The sequence below is a fragment of the Arctopsyche grandis genome, chromosome 10 (genome assembly GCF_051622035.1).
Source record: "Arctopsyche grandis isolate Sample6627 chromosome 10, ASM5162203v2, whole genome shotgun sequence".
NCBI classification, from domain to species: domain Eukaryota; kingdom Metazoa; phylum Arthropoda; class Insecta; order Trichoptera; family Hydropsychidae; genus Arctopsyche; species Arctopsyche grandis.
Genome location: NC_135364.1, coordinates 3,520,233 through 3,533,583, shown reverse-complemented (window position 1 = coordinate 3,533,583; position 13,351 = coordinate 3,520,233). Strand labels below are relative to the sequence as shown.

The window sequence follows — 13,351 nt, the reverse complement described above, 5'->3', positions numbered from 1 at the left end:
GGCTCTCAGAACCCAGCCGAGTTGGTTCCCACTCGCAGGAAGGCAACCAAACTCGACCATGTCGTATAAGCGAGCCGCCACAACACTAAAACTGGTCACACCCGAAAATTTGTCACGAAAAAACTGGTCACACCCAAAAATTAAAAATTGGTTGAATTTTTGGGTGTGACCAGTTTTCTCGTGACCAGTTTTAGTGTGACGGATGATCACGTTTGACCGATCTAGAGTGACCGGTTGTCCTGTGACTGGTTCACATAAGACTTATAGTCCGTTTACCGTGGTGCCTATATGGGAACCTGTATATAGCCACCTGTGGTGACTATATGGGAACTGGATACGGGAAATATTGCAAGTAAATTGTTAGTGTCGATGGGCCCAAAGGGTTCGGTGCGATTTCACCAGATTTAGTGAGGACGTTGTTTGTGTTGCATATAGGTTTGCGGTGATCGAACTTTTGCAGTGGACTGTTGTAGTAGTTACGTGAGTACAAATAATTAGTGAGTACACATCATTTTTGGTGAGAACGGTTTTTGAATTGCATATACATAGATTAGCGATACTTGACGAACCGAGTGAACTTTTGCAGCGAACAGTTGCAGTAGCTTGGTGAGTACACCGTGTTTCTGTAACTTAATGGGCTCGGGTGTGGTTGCAAAATTGCTGCAACTTGGTGAATACGGGGCTTAACGTATCCATTTTGTACGGTTCTAATTATGACGGAAATGTTAGAATGTTGTATACCTTTTTAAAAGGTGAATTACAAGCGTTTATTGTTGGCAAAATTTGATAAAAAATACGTGGATATAAATAATACAAAAATGTTGGATTGTTTTTCTTTATTTTACATATTCTGATGAAAATATGAGGAAACTATCTCGCACAATTCGAAATAGTAGCACATAATTCGAAAAATAAAGATTGGTTGGCAGGGGTGGCGCAATCAGGCAACCGGCGCTCTCTCGCTGTCGTTCTTTTCGTGCGTGGTCGGCTCGAGAAGGCCGCCGCCCGCCGATTCATCCGTCTCTATCCGAGTCCAGCAGCCGCATCAGGCCGCCCGCATCCGCCATGGTGCAGAAGAAGGTCAGACCTCACTTTCGCCCGTTCCCCTTTGCCCGTTCCCCATTCTCCGTACTCGTGTCGACGTGATCTGTGTCGGTGACAGGTTATGGAGACCGAGACTTCTGTTGCCACACGCCGATGGCTTCTGTCACTGTTCGCCTCGCTTCTTCGAGTGCCTCTGGATTGCCGCACCACTCTTGGCACCCTCCGCTTTCATCGCTTTGACACTCGTGTTTATCGTCATCTGTCCTGGTCGCATAACCTCAAAGCCACCAGGCCGTGTCAAACGTCATTCTATACTTGACCCGTAACTGACATAACCTAAAATGTAAAGCAATGTGACTTTATTCAATTGACTTATAGTGCATCAATCAAATTTCAAACTTTTGAATGTTTTTTTTCAATGCTTATTAGAATAAAGAAAAGTTGATTCATTTCGTTTTATGCCAATATCATTCTATGTATCAATTAAACCTTTGAGTGTTGACGTCTTCTCTATTGAAAGAAATTCCAACTGGAATTATTTAGAAATACAAATAAGTAAGCAAGTATTAAAATTGTAACTAATCCAAACAAGTCCTAGTTAACTACCGCCGAGGATTTCGAGTTTTGTAAAGGTGTGTTTAGACCCTCTAATATATCTTACAACAATATAAAATAAACAAAGCAAGTCTATTAATGAATGTATTTTTCCAAAACTAGTTCCATATTCTTCATTGTTGTTGAAATGTAATGCTCACAATCTAAATTTCAAGTCAAATTTAGCCGGTAGTATTCTTGTTTACTTTGTACATGATCAGCATTCAATGGGTTAATAATGCATACATCTTTAAAGTTTACAATTGACGATGAACACCCCCTTTTGACATGATGAATCATTTGCTATCCGATGTTACATGCGGAAAATGCTTCTACCACCAAATATAGCAAGCGTCTGATTATTAAAAATCGCGCTTTTCGAACGATGTATATTTGCTCGTGTACTAATGTTGATCTATTTCTCCGTTACAGCCCAAGAAGAAGATCGGAAAGAGGGTAGCAGCTCCCCCTCTAGTCGTGAAGAAAGTTGAGCCCAAAAAGGTGGTGAACCCACTCTTTGAAAAGAGACCGCGTAACTATGGAATCGGTACGTAGTCGAAATCTACTCGACGATGATATTCGTTCGGAATTATTGTTATAACATTTGGTTTTGTTTTTGTGCAGGTCAGGATGTGCAGCCCAAACGTGATCTGTCACGTTACGTTCGTTGGCCAAAATACGTTCGTATTCAAAGACAGAAGACCATTCTTCAGCGTCGTCTGAAAGTACCTCCACCAATTCACCAATTCCAATCGACTTTAGATAAGCAGACCGGTGCGTTTAACGTTTATTGATTGTATATGCTTTGATACGATAGGTTTGTCGTAGGATGAGAATATTATTCTGAAGAAATATATGTTGAATATTTTTGAGCTTTTTAACACTGATTCAATGTTTGATAGTTTATTTTTGTATGATTTTCGGTGATTTTATGTTAATTTTTTATTCATTGTCTATTTCAGCCAAGGGTCTATTCAAGATCCTCACTAAATATAGGCCAGAGAGTGCTATCCAGAAGAAATTGCGCTTGAAAGCAAAGGCTGAAGCCAAGGTTTGTTTAATAAAAAAATAAAATTCAATTTGCCTTTTCATAATGATGATATTTTAAATAATGATTATATTTGATTTTATAACATATATGAGCTTTTTAACTCTGATGCCGTCGATCTGTTGATGGTTTTGATGATTTTTTGTATGGTATTTCAATAGTTGATTTGCTTTTAGGTTGCCGACAAGGAGCAAGCTCCTTCAAAAAGGCCCAACACCGTCAGAGCTGGTACCAATACTGTTACCAGATTGGTAGAAAAGAAGAAGGCACAGCTGGTCGTGATCGCTCACGATGTTGACCCCATTGAGGTAATTATTCACACCCCCGTATGATCTTATCCGTCGTACAAGCAATGATGTTTTGAATTTCTTCGACTGAGATCGATGTGATAGTCTTGTGAATACAAATTCTAAGATATCCTTGATTAATTGATGTCATTTTGACCCCTGAGCGTATTTTTCTAAATTTATTTAGACCTTTTTGTAATCTTCGATTGCGGAATTTAATCAGTCTTGTTTCGTTTCAGCTGGTATTATTCTTACCCGCACTCTGCCGTAAGATGGGAGTTCCATATTGTGTAGTCAAGGGCAAGGCACGTCTCGGAACGCTCATCCGCAAGAAGAATTGCAGCGCCGTTTGCTTGACCAATGTATGTATTATTATTGTGCCGTGTTGTAATATGTAATTTTTGTTTTATTTGAATAGTGTGTTTTAATGGGGTTTTTGTGTATGTTTAGGTTGAGTCTGGCGATCGTGCTTCATTCACCAAGTTGATCGAAGCCATCAAGACGAACTTCAACGAAAGGTTCGAGGAATTGAGGCGTCACTGGGGTGGTGGTCTGCTCGGATCCAAGTCCACGGCTCGCATCGCTAAATTCGAAAGGGCGAAGGCAAAGGAACTCTCGCAGAAACACGGCTAAACTGTGACTAATTTGTATTTGATTTAAATAAAAAAATTTATAAAACCGTTCAAATACGTTCTTTTATTTTATTTCGAATTAGTTTTTGAAGATATTCATATTGAGAACCTTTGTTGTATTATACTGAGAAGAGACTGAAAATAATTAGCTACATATTTATAGGTACAGTGGGTTAGAAGTAGAAGAATGGACGAAAGAAGTGCTTGTAAAAAGGTGGAAGGAAGGCCACAGGGAAAATGGGTGGATGAAATCAGAAAAATAGAGGATGAGATAGATAGGAGTTGTTCAGAACAGAGACGATTTGAATCGTGATGTAGAAGTCTTTGTCCAACAGTGGATAGCGAATGGCTGTGAATGATGGTTCATTTAAAAAATGACATTAATAGGAACCTGTATATGGTGATGCTCGGCTTTTAACTGTGACGTCAATTAATAGATCAGTCTTTAGAATTCAGTTGGTCTAATACTCCAGGTTCAGTATGTATTTACAGTTAATCTGTATTCCCTAGTGAAATTATGCTTGTACCAGCAGAAGTATTCTTTCGCCAAATCAGTCGGAAATTTTATCTCAATTCTGGATGTTGAAAACATACTGTCATCTTAGATGCTAGATCATAATCTATTTGGTATTTCCCTACATCAATTCAGGTCTAACATCAAGAGAATCTTGACCGATTGATTCATTTCTTCTATTCTATATTTCCAATATTTTTATACTTTAGTTTAGTTATGTAATGTGCTATTTAATCATATTATAGCTTTCATTCTTTTCCTTTTCATTTTTTTATTTTGTATTTACCTTTTTCATTTGTTTTATATTTGTAAATTTCAATTTCTTTTTATATTCTATTTTATAACCTTTTCCAAATATTTTAATACTATAGTTTAATTATGCAATGTTCTACATATTTTGTCATGCCTTTATTATTTACTTTTTAATTTGTTTTCCTTATATTTATTTTTTTCATTTTTGTAAAAATCTATTAATGGCACCAATTGGAGAAAAGGACTGAGGACTGTCCAATTTATGAAAAATAGGGAATCAAACGTTTCAATATATATGTAAATAGTAGTATTTCGACAAATTGCAAGAGTTGGTCTAACATCATCAAGTTTGCCCTCTGATGTGATTAAACATTTACATAAAATCTTTTGTTGGAGATGGAGGAAGGATACAACATTAATAGAAGTATCGGAAGTAAATGTGAAGTATTCGAAAGTATACTTTCACTGCTAGTATTGATTTGATTTTTAAATGCTTTTTATTATTACGAAATTATGTTCACAAAACATTTTATATCTATTTTAATAGCTGCTGATCTTCTGATCCTTTTCTATTTTACGATTTTAAGTTAGTAATCATAGTATTATATTATTCTATTATGTTAATGTACAGCATAATAGGAAAAAGAACTGAAAAACCTATTTACAATTCTTATAAATCCTCATAATACATCTAATACATAACATTAACTGAAGACTCTCTAAAGTCGATGACCTAAAGCAGATTGTGTTTAGGCAATCTGTGTGTTATACATGAAGGGTATAGACATTTTGTTGTAATCACCGAGACTTTTCACAAGTGTGTTATCACTAATGGGCGGATAAATACAGTGCCGTCATGAAAAAAATGGTTACTTTACGAGAGCCGAACTGGTCGGAAATATTATAAAATATTATTTATTTTGCGGAAAGTTTCCCTTTCCAACGAAAATATTTGTAAAGAATTTATTTCAAAGGGATCAAAAATGCCAATATATAACGCCATAATTTATATAATGAAAGTCTCGAAAGTTTTATTTTTGCCTTTTGTCGGCATTCGGTTCAGCATAGTTCGGCCTCTTAAAAGCTTTATTTTATGAGTAGTTTTAGTTAAAACGTCCGGTCCATTGTTTAATAATATTAGGAATTCGGTTGCTCCACGAACTTTTAAAATTTAAGTAGTTGTAATCGGTTGTCCGTTCAGTATAGATCTAATGAATAATATTATATTCGTGACGAACTTCGATAATCTCCGCCATTCAATTTCAATTAAGTTAATAAAAATCTTTGAAAATAATTAGAATTAATCAAAAAAATAGTTCCCACTTATCGCTTTTAATAATAAAAATACAAATAATGGTTCCGATTAAACATTCCATAACAACAGTAAACAGTTGGATAAGCGGTCATCCGGAATTAATATTAAATGGTGAAAAAATTTATTGTGAAAGGTGTAAATATCATATTGTGATTAAAAATCTTCAGTAAATAGACACTTGAATTCAGATAAACATAATAATGTTCCAAAACGTAAATCACCTGGACATAAATTTAATTTTGATTTAGCTGAAATGTTAATTAAATGTAATATTCCTTGGTCAAAGGTTGATAATCCATCATTTCAATCTTTTTTAAATAAGTGTTCAAACCAAGAATATGGATCCGATATTCTAAATTGCCAAATGCTATTCAAATGTTAGAAAAGCGCAATTTAAAACTTGGCGAATCTCTAGACATAATAAATAAATTAACTTTATCATTTGAAACACTATCTGGAAACATCAGGTATAAAGTTAAGGATAAATTAAAGAGCGTTTTGGAGAAAAATCCGGGATTTAAGACGATAAACAGCATATCAAATCTTCTAAAATTAAAACAAATTAATTGCTCTATAACTGAAAATATTAATATAATACGACATTTCACCTATTTTAAGTATTCACCCACAACGTCGGTCGATGTGGAACAAACGTTTTCTCTTTTAAAATGGATTTTTAATGATAGGCGTCGACGTATGACCATACAGAATTTAGAACAATATTTAATAGTGTATTACGAAAATAGTTCTGTATTATAGTATAATAGATTATATTATATGTATGTACATACATATGTAACTCCAGTGATGAATTATTTGCTATATCCAAATAATACCTATGTATATTAGTTTAGTCGTAGGTAATTAATATATCCTAATATCTTATTCATATTTGATTAGTTTCGTAATTATTAATTTTTAGAATAAATATTGTGCATGCTATATGTAGTATTGATGGTTAGAGTCCTCTTGGGGAACCTTCCACAAAAAAGGTAAAGCATTATTCATAGTACCTCCTGGGTGATGCGGAAATCTATGATCTTAACTTTGCCTAATTTGTATGATAAGTAGATATGTTTTTGCATGTATATATATTGTACTCATATGTAGAAATATCAAAATATCTAATTAATTTATCTAGTTTATATATCTAAAATATCATATATCGATACCATGAAAAATAAATATAATATTAACTGACCGGGAAGTAGTTGCCTAGTTCGGTCCGCATCCATTTTTTTGTCGTTTGGTCCCTTTTTTTGTTCCACAGCGCGCTAGGATTCCTACGCCTAGTTATCACTGCTAGTATGAAATCACTAACATCTAATTATTTCGAAAAAGACTTTGTCATGGAACCAAAGTTGTCATGTCATGTCATGGAACCAAAACAAAGTTTTGGTTCCATGACATTATGGAAAAACTTTAATCTTCTATGATGGTATGGATATCGCTTTCGATTCCGTTTGCAGTTCTGGATCCAGATTCCTTTTTCAGTTGCGGTTCAGAATTCCTTTTCAGTTCTGGATCTGGATTCTTTTTTCAGTTCCAGATCTGGATTCCTGTTCCTGTTCTAGCTCCGGATTCCTGTTTCAGTCCTGGATTCAAATAAATTTAATAAAAAAACAAATTAATCTATTTTATTATTAGATTAGCCATGTTTAAGCGGTTTTATATTACAAATACCGAGCAAAGCCGGGTAAAACCACTAGTATAATACATAATTTGATCTGAGGTTTAGCACCGCAAATGGAAATAACTTTTGCATCATAAATTTCAAATGATTCCCTTATTGAGGAGTATGATTATATCAGCAATGATCAATAGCACGTCTAATAGTAAAAGTTAATCTTAAATCAGACTTAGGGTTGCCACCTCAGACCCAGGTCTCGCCCAGAGAAGAAATGATATTTTTAAGAAGGCATAATTTAATATACAATTTATCGGCATCTAGTTTTACATTTACGTATTTTGCAGCATCTAAAATATCTTGGTATTTTAAATTTTCGTTCTTAAGATTAATCACTGAAAAATATTTGAATAGGCCGTTTAGAAAATTATAAAATTTTACCATGTTATCAATGGCTTTATGTATACCTTCTTCGTTTCAGTAACAAATTTTTGTATAGATAACATATAAGCGTATAAATAACATATGTACTTCTATAGTTATTTAAACGCTTTGCAAGTTATGAATTTCTTATATACAAATTTATTTCCTTTATTTATATTTTTATATACAAAACATAGAAAAGCCTAGTTTTTAAAAGTCTTTTTTTAATTGCTTTTTTATTTTTTATATATGCGTATTTTTTATTATTTTTTTTATATATACATATATGTATATACCAGGAAGGTCTAAAAGTTAAACCCCAATGCGCCTTCCTAGACAATTAATTACAAACATGGCAGCATTTTTTATTACATAAAAATAAACAATTAATTAGTTAATTAATTAATCCATAGAAACATCTATGAATTTAGACTTGTACGTAAACTATTACATATTGTACATAAATCAAATTCAGATATTTGTGACATAGCGGATAGGATGGTTTTTGCCAATTTGATGGAGGAACCGTTTAAACAATGAAATCAGATAAATTGGCAAACTATGATAGGAAACGATCGACACAAATATCAAAGTTGACCAGCAGCATTAAATATTAGCACGGGATTTAACCCGGTAACCTCTCGGTGCTAAACATAAACGCAACCACCGAGCCATACTGCTGGCGAGTTTTGTAATTTTATAATTTTGTGGGGGATTTACTATACACTCAAAGAAATAACATTCAAACCCGGAGCCCAGATACAACTAGTTTAAAGGTAAACGGACTACTAGTCATATGTGAACCAGTCACAGGACAACCGGTCACACGCGATCACACTAAAACTGGTCACACCCTAAAATTGGTCACGAGAAAACTGGTTGACTGATTTTAGGGTGTGACCAGTTTTCTCGTGACCAGTTTTAGTGTGACGGGTGATCACGTGTGACCGATCTAGAGCGATTGGTTGTCCTGTGACCGGTTCACATTTGACTAGTAATCACCGAACCAGTTGAAACCGGGAGACTCGGGGTCAAAACCGTAGGGGTGGCAACCCTAATCAGACTAAACTACACATGCATTGGATCATACTTAGCTATATATATATATATATATATATATATATAATGGAAGATTTGGGGGTTGGGTTTTTTTTTATGTTTATACACTAATACTGATGAAACTGATTTGGATTTTTTATATAAGAGTTTACATAAACTGGGTATCATTGCTGAAAAAGTTTGAATTGAAATTGGTTAATATTGTGGGAATGGAAGTCGAAAATGCTAGCGGCACAATTTGAATACATATACCGTTCGAAAAGAAACTCAATGGGCATTTCAATTCTTCAATAAGCTCTTGACCGCTTGCTAGGTTTTATTATGATTCGCGTGTAGCTGCTCGTTCATGTCTACTACGTGTATTCTTACAGATAGAGCTCCGGAAAGTAAATTGCTGTCATTAGGGTTGTACATGGTGGCTTGGTACATCAGTACATACATATATTCGAAGTGTATTGGTGATTTAGCTTATGTAAATATTAAGTTTTGGATTTTTGAAAAGAAATTTCTCTGCTTACTATGATGTATTGAAGTCAGCTATAATAAAATATAAGTAGAATTTTTCTGTGATAGTCTACATAAATGCTTCATATGATTTTTTTTGTGTAATTCTACAATTATATCCAGAAATAGAAAAGTGATATTAATAAACCTTTCCATATCTGGAAATCATAAATAATATTCCGTTAGTCACAGACAATGCTATTCATAATAGCCATTCAAACACACTTGTGAAGAGACTCGGTGATTACAGCAAAATGTTTATACCCTTCAGGTATAAACACAGATTGCCTAAGCACAATCTGCTTTAGATCGTCGACTTTAGAGACTCTTTAGTTAATATTATGTATAAGGTGTATTATGAGCATTTATAAGAATTGTAAATACGTTTTTGAGCTCTTTTTCCAATTATGCTGTAAATTAATATTAGAATAATATAATACTATTATTATTAATAAAATAAAATAAAAATTGTAAAATAGAAAATCATCAGTAGATATAAGATATAGATATAAGATGTACTGTGAACATAATTTAGTAATATATAATAGCACTATTCTGTGTCTATAATAGTCGTTTCGATTCGTCATATGTACGTCACAGCTAAAACACTTATAATAACAAAACGTAGGAATATAATGGGTTTGGTGCAAACGATCGACAAGCGCCAGATAGACTGAACCACAGATTAACTGGATGGCTGCTTTAAACGCAATTCTCGACTTCACGAATGATAGATCGCACATCAGATGACGAGTAACCTTTCGATGTGCACAGATGCAATTATTAAAATGGTAATTATTACATTTGAGTTGGATCTTTCTGGCGAGTTTAATATGGAAAAATTCGGAACTAAAGTATCAGAAGCACAGAACGTATACAGGTTAGGTTAGTATGTCGGGACTTCGGGTAGATTTCGCTTAGTGTAAGTGCGAGCAGTGCGCACGCATAAGGTACACGTGTCGTTAATCTGAGGTTCACTCTGTCTGGCGCTTGTCGATCGTTTGCACCGCATCGGAATATAATACGAGCATTATCAACAAAAACTTCTACATATATACATATATACTGTTTGCTACCAATGTTTCCTCTAGGGATTTAGCGCCATCTATTAAAATGTATTTAATTAATTAATTTTTCTATTGGTATTGTATATTGTTTATATGTAGGTAGGTAGATATTTTTATTAGCCTCTTCTTACTTCGACTGGACATTTCACGATGTCTAGTCAGAATAAATTTGGGTTCTTATCCGATCGTTTTCTAACTTTGCTATTTTGCTCGGTTGGGTCATCAATATAAGTGGAAATGACGTCCGACATTGTTATCATTTATTTTTCATATTAAACAGTTAAATATAAATATTAAATTAAACATATTTAAAAGGTAATTGAAAAAAATACGACTGTGTGTGGATCTGTGAAAGATTTCAGTAATCTGAACTTAGAATAAAACCACAAAACAAAATTTTAACAGTAAACACGCTGACAGTGACAGTTCACGCTCATGAGTAGAAGGATTTGTGCAGATATAGTACCTGCAAATAGCCAATAATTTCAGATATAGTACCTGCAAATAGCCAATAATTTGCAGATATATGTAGTACCTGCAAATAGCCACAACCATTAATTATTCAAGAAGTATTAATTATTGGTATGTGTATATTAAATCAGTGATGCTATTTGATTCAATTTCACTTGAAATATTGAACTTAATTTTGCATACAAAGATGAGACAAATGAATAGCAAGTTTATTTTTGTATCGATTTTCATTTTTTTTTCATGTTTGGATTATTTGAATGAAATGTAAATGTTAATATTTATCGTTGAAAGGTTTATAAATAATGAATGGAAATATTTGTTGAACCCTGACTAGTACAGGTAATGCACACAAACTAATTCGATTCGTTCTAGAACATGTCTAGTAAGTACGGCCATTCGAGCACGTACTACTTTAAAAGTATGCAAATTTGCACAAATAATTCTAGGACTTTCTCCGTTCTTTCTCTAATCTAATCGAAGATGAATTCGACCATTTATTTTCTTTTTTCCTTTTATCCACGATTGAGTTGGGATTTATTAAGTTCTTCCAGATTTATTATCTCCGGACATTTATGACATTATAACTTATTTTTTGTAGATATGAATGTATAAAGAAACGTCCTCGTTTCAACATTTAAAATATTGGGCACATCTATATCTTTCAAATACTTATATTTATATCTATGTATGTATTAGTAATATTGAAAGTACATATCCTTTTTGGAGAAATTTCTACTTGTATTCCAAAACCTTACCTTAATTGATTTTAATTGATGGTTTCATTCATTTTTTACAAACCTTTGCGTTTCACTTACGATTATAATTCAGGAAAAGATTTGCCTCTTATCCGATCGTTTTCATACTTTGTCATATTGCTCATTTTGGTCAACAATATAAGTAAATGGATCTTCCGCCATTACGATAGCTATAAAATATTGCTTAAGACGCGTTTGAAGTTTGCAAATTTTTAATCTGGGTGACGTCTACATATGTAGTCTTTAGTTTTATACATAGATGGCGGTAGTAAAATAAAATTATTGGTATTTTTATTCAAAATAATAATTTATATATCTTAATATTATATACAAAACTAAAAAAGAGGTTTGTTTTTAAAAAACTTTTTTTTATGTACTCTGATTGAGCTGTTTTTTTTTGATAAAAGAGCTGTAAAGGGATTTCAATACTTCTTATGTTGCTGTTTTTTTACATTTAATATTTAATTGTTTAATATGAAAAAAATGGTAAAAACTACCTATCTACCTACATATAAGCAATATAAAACACCGATAGAAAAATTAATTAATTAAATAAACATCAATAGATGGCGGTAAATTCTCTGCCAAGCGGAAGCATTAGTAGCGATCAGTATATATAGAAGTTTTTTTTTTTTGTTATTGTATTTGTATACATATATATACGTTTTGGCAGTGGTTTAGCTGTGACGTACATATGTATTGTTACGTACGCCGCGGATTAAGCGAATAGAATCCCAGAGACTATGTGACCGTTCAAGGGTTATCTGTTATCGGATTAACTATGTAAGTGCTTGCACTTACTTCCAGGATTATATCTGGACTCTAAGTGCATTTAGGCTAAACAATGACCGTTATTAGTTATTTCTCAGAATCGGTACGGGAAGACCCAATGTTGTGGAAACACATATCCGAATACGTGACTATACAACAGGTAAACAGATTAGGCGCCCTGAGAGATCTACCCTTTATAAGGCGGTACGTAGGCGATATTATGTCATTCTGGACTTAGCCGTGACACTGCGTGTATCTCCTGAATCATCAATAAATGCTGTGATACGACTGTTGGCCTTTTACTTGGATCCTCCACTCACCCTTACGCAACAGTATGTTGAATTGAAATGACTTATAGTATGGCGAGCGTTATCTCAGACAAACAGATTGGAATTGAACGAAAGGCTGATGTATGGGCTATGGTATGTTACGACTGATTGTGAGAAGGGGATGAAAAGGGGCAGAGATATAACGGTTAGTCGCAGTTGGACCTGTGCTCCGCGCGATCGGTCGCTAAGCCTCCACACGTATCGTCTTAATAAACAACATGACTGAAAACGCACGTGTTTGATCTTCACCTCAACCGCCACATCCCAACCGTGGTCCTGAACAGCGTCATCTGTCAAATAATTCTAAAAAAAATAATTTTATTCTGACCGTGCCTCCCCTAGAGCTCGTTATGCCTACCCAAAAGTAGAATTTTGGGTTTGTGCCTCTCTTGAGAGGGTCTGGGCCTCCCAAAGGGGCCATGTGGACTTGTTGAGTTGAGAAACGCTGTACTAGAATAGCAATTCTTCTAGTAACCATTAATTACTTCCGATTTGGATGTGCTAACCTTTACTCCCAACGATCGTCATATCAAATAAAATTTGATACCGTGGAACTTTTCGTAAGACGAGATTGCCCCACGTACCGTTAGGGATGATGTAACATTCCGAAATGATTTTTTTCCTTCGGCTATTGTGAAACGTCTATCATCGTCGTTGTG

General features: G+C 34.0%; 1 protein-coding gene and 1 non-coding gene across 2 annotated transcripts; both read left to right on the top strand.

Annotated features, from left to right (window-relative positions):
- The first annotated feature begins 897 nt into the window (after positions 1 to 897).
- RpL7A (ribosomal protein L7A) lies at positions 898 to 4,384 on the top strand. Its single transcript, XM_077440064.1, has 7 exons — positions 898 to 1,080; positions 2,071 to 2,185; positions 2,263 to 2,412; positions 2,601 to 2,689; positions 2,863 to 2,994; positions 3,213 to 3,335; positions 3,424 to 4,384. Exons 1-7 carry the CDS (start codon positions 1,066 to 1,068, stop codon positions 3,604 to 3,606), a joined length of 807 nt encoding a protein of 268 aa, XP_077296190.1. The 5' UTR covers positions 898 to 1,065; the 3' UTR covers positions 3,607 to 4,384.
- On the top strand, positions 2,458 to 2,531 carry LOC143918492 (small nucleolar RNA SNORD36). The gene has a single exon (XR_013261136.1). It is a non-coding gene; the product is annotated as a small nucleolar RNA SNORD36 (small nucleolar RNA).
- Positions 4,385 to 13,351: the final 8,967 nt, after the last annotated feature.

Coding starts and splice junctions, on each gene's coding strand:
- RpL7A (XM_077440064.1), top strand. Junction 2,413..2,600: donor GACTTTAGATAAGCAGACCG/GTGCGTTTAACG, acceptor TGTCTATTTCAG/CCAAGGGTCTATTCAAGATC. Junction 3,336..3,423: donor GCGCCGTTTGCTTGACCAAT/GTATGTATTATT, acceptor GTGTATGTTTAG/GTTGAGTCTGGCGATCGTGC.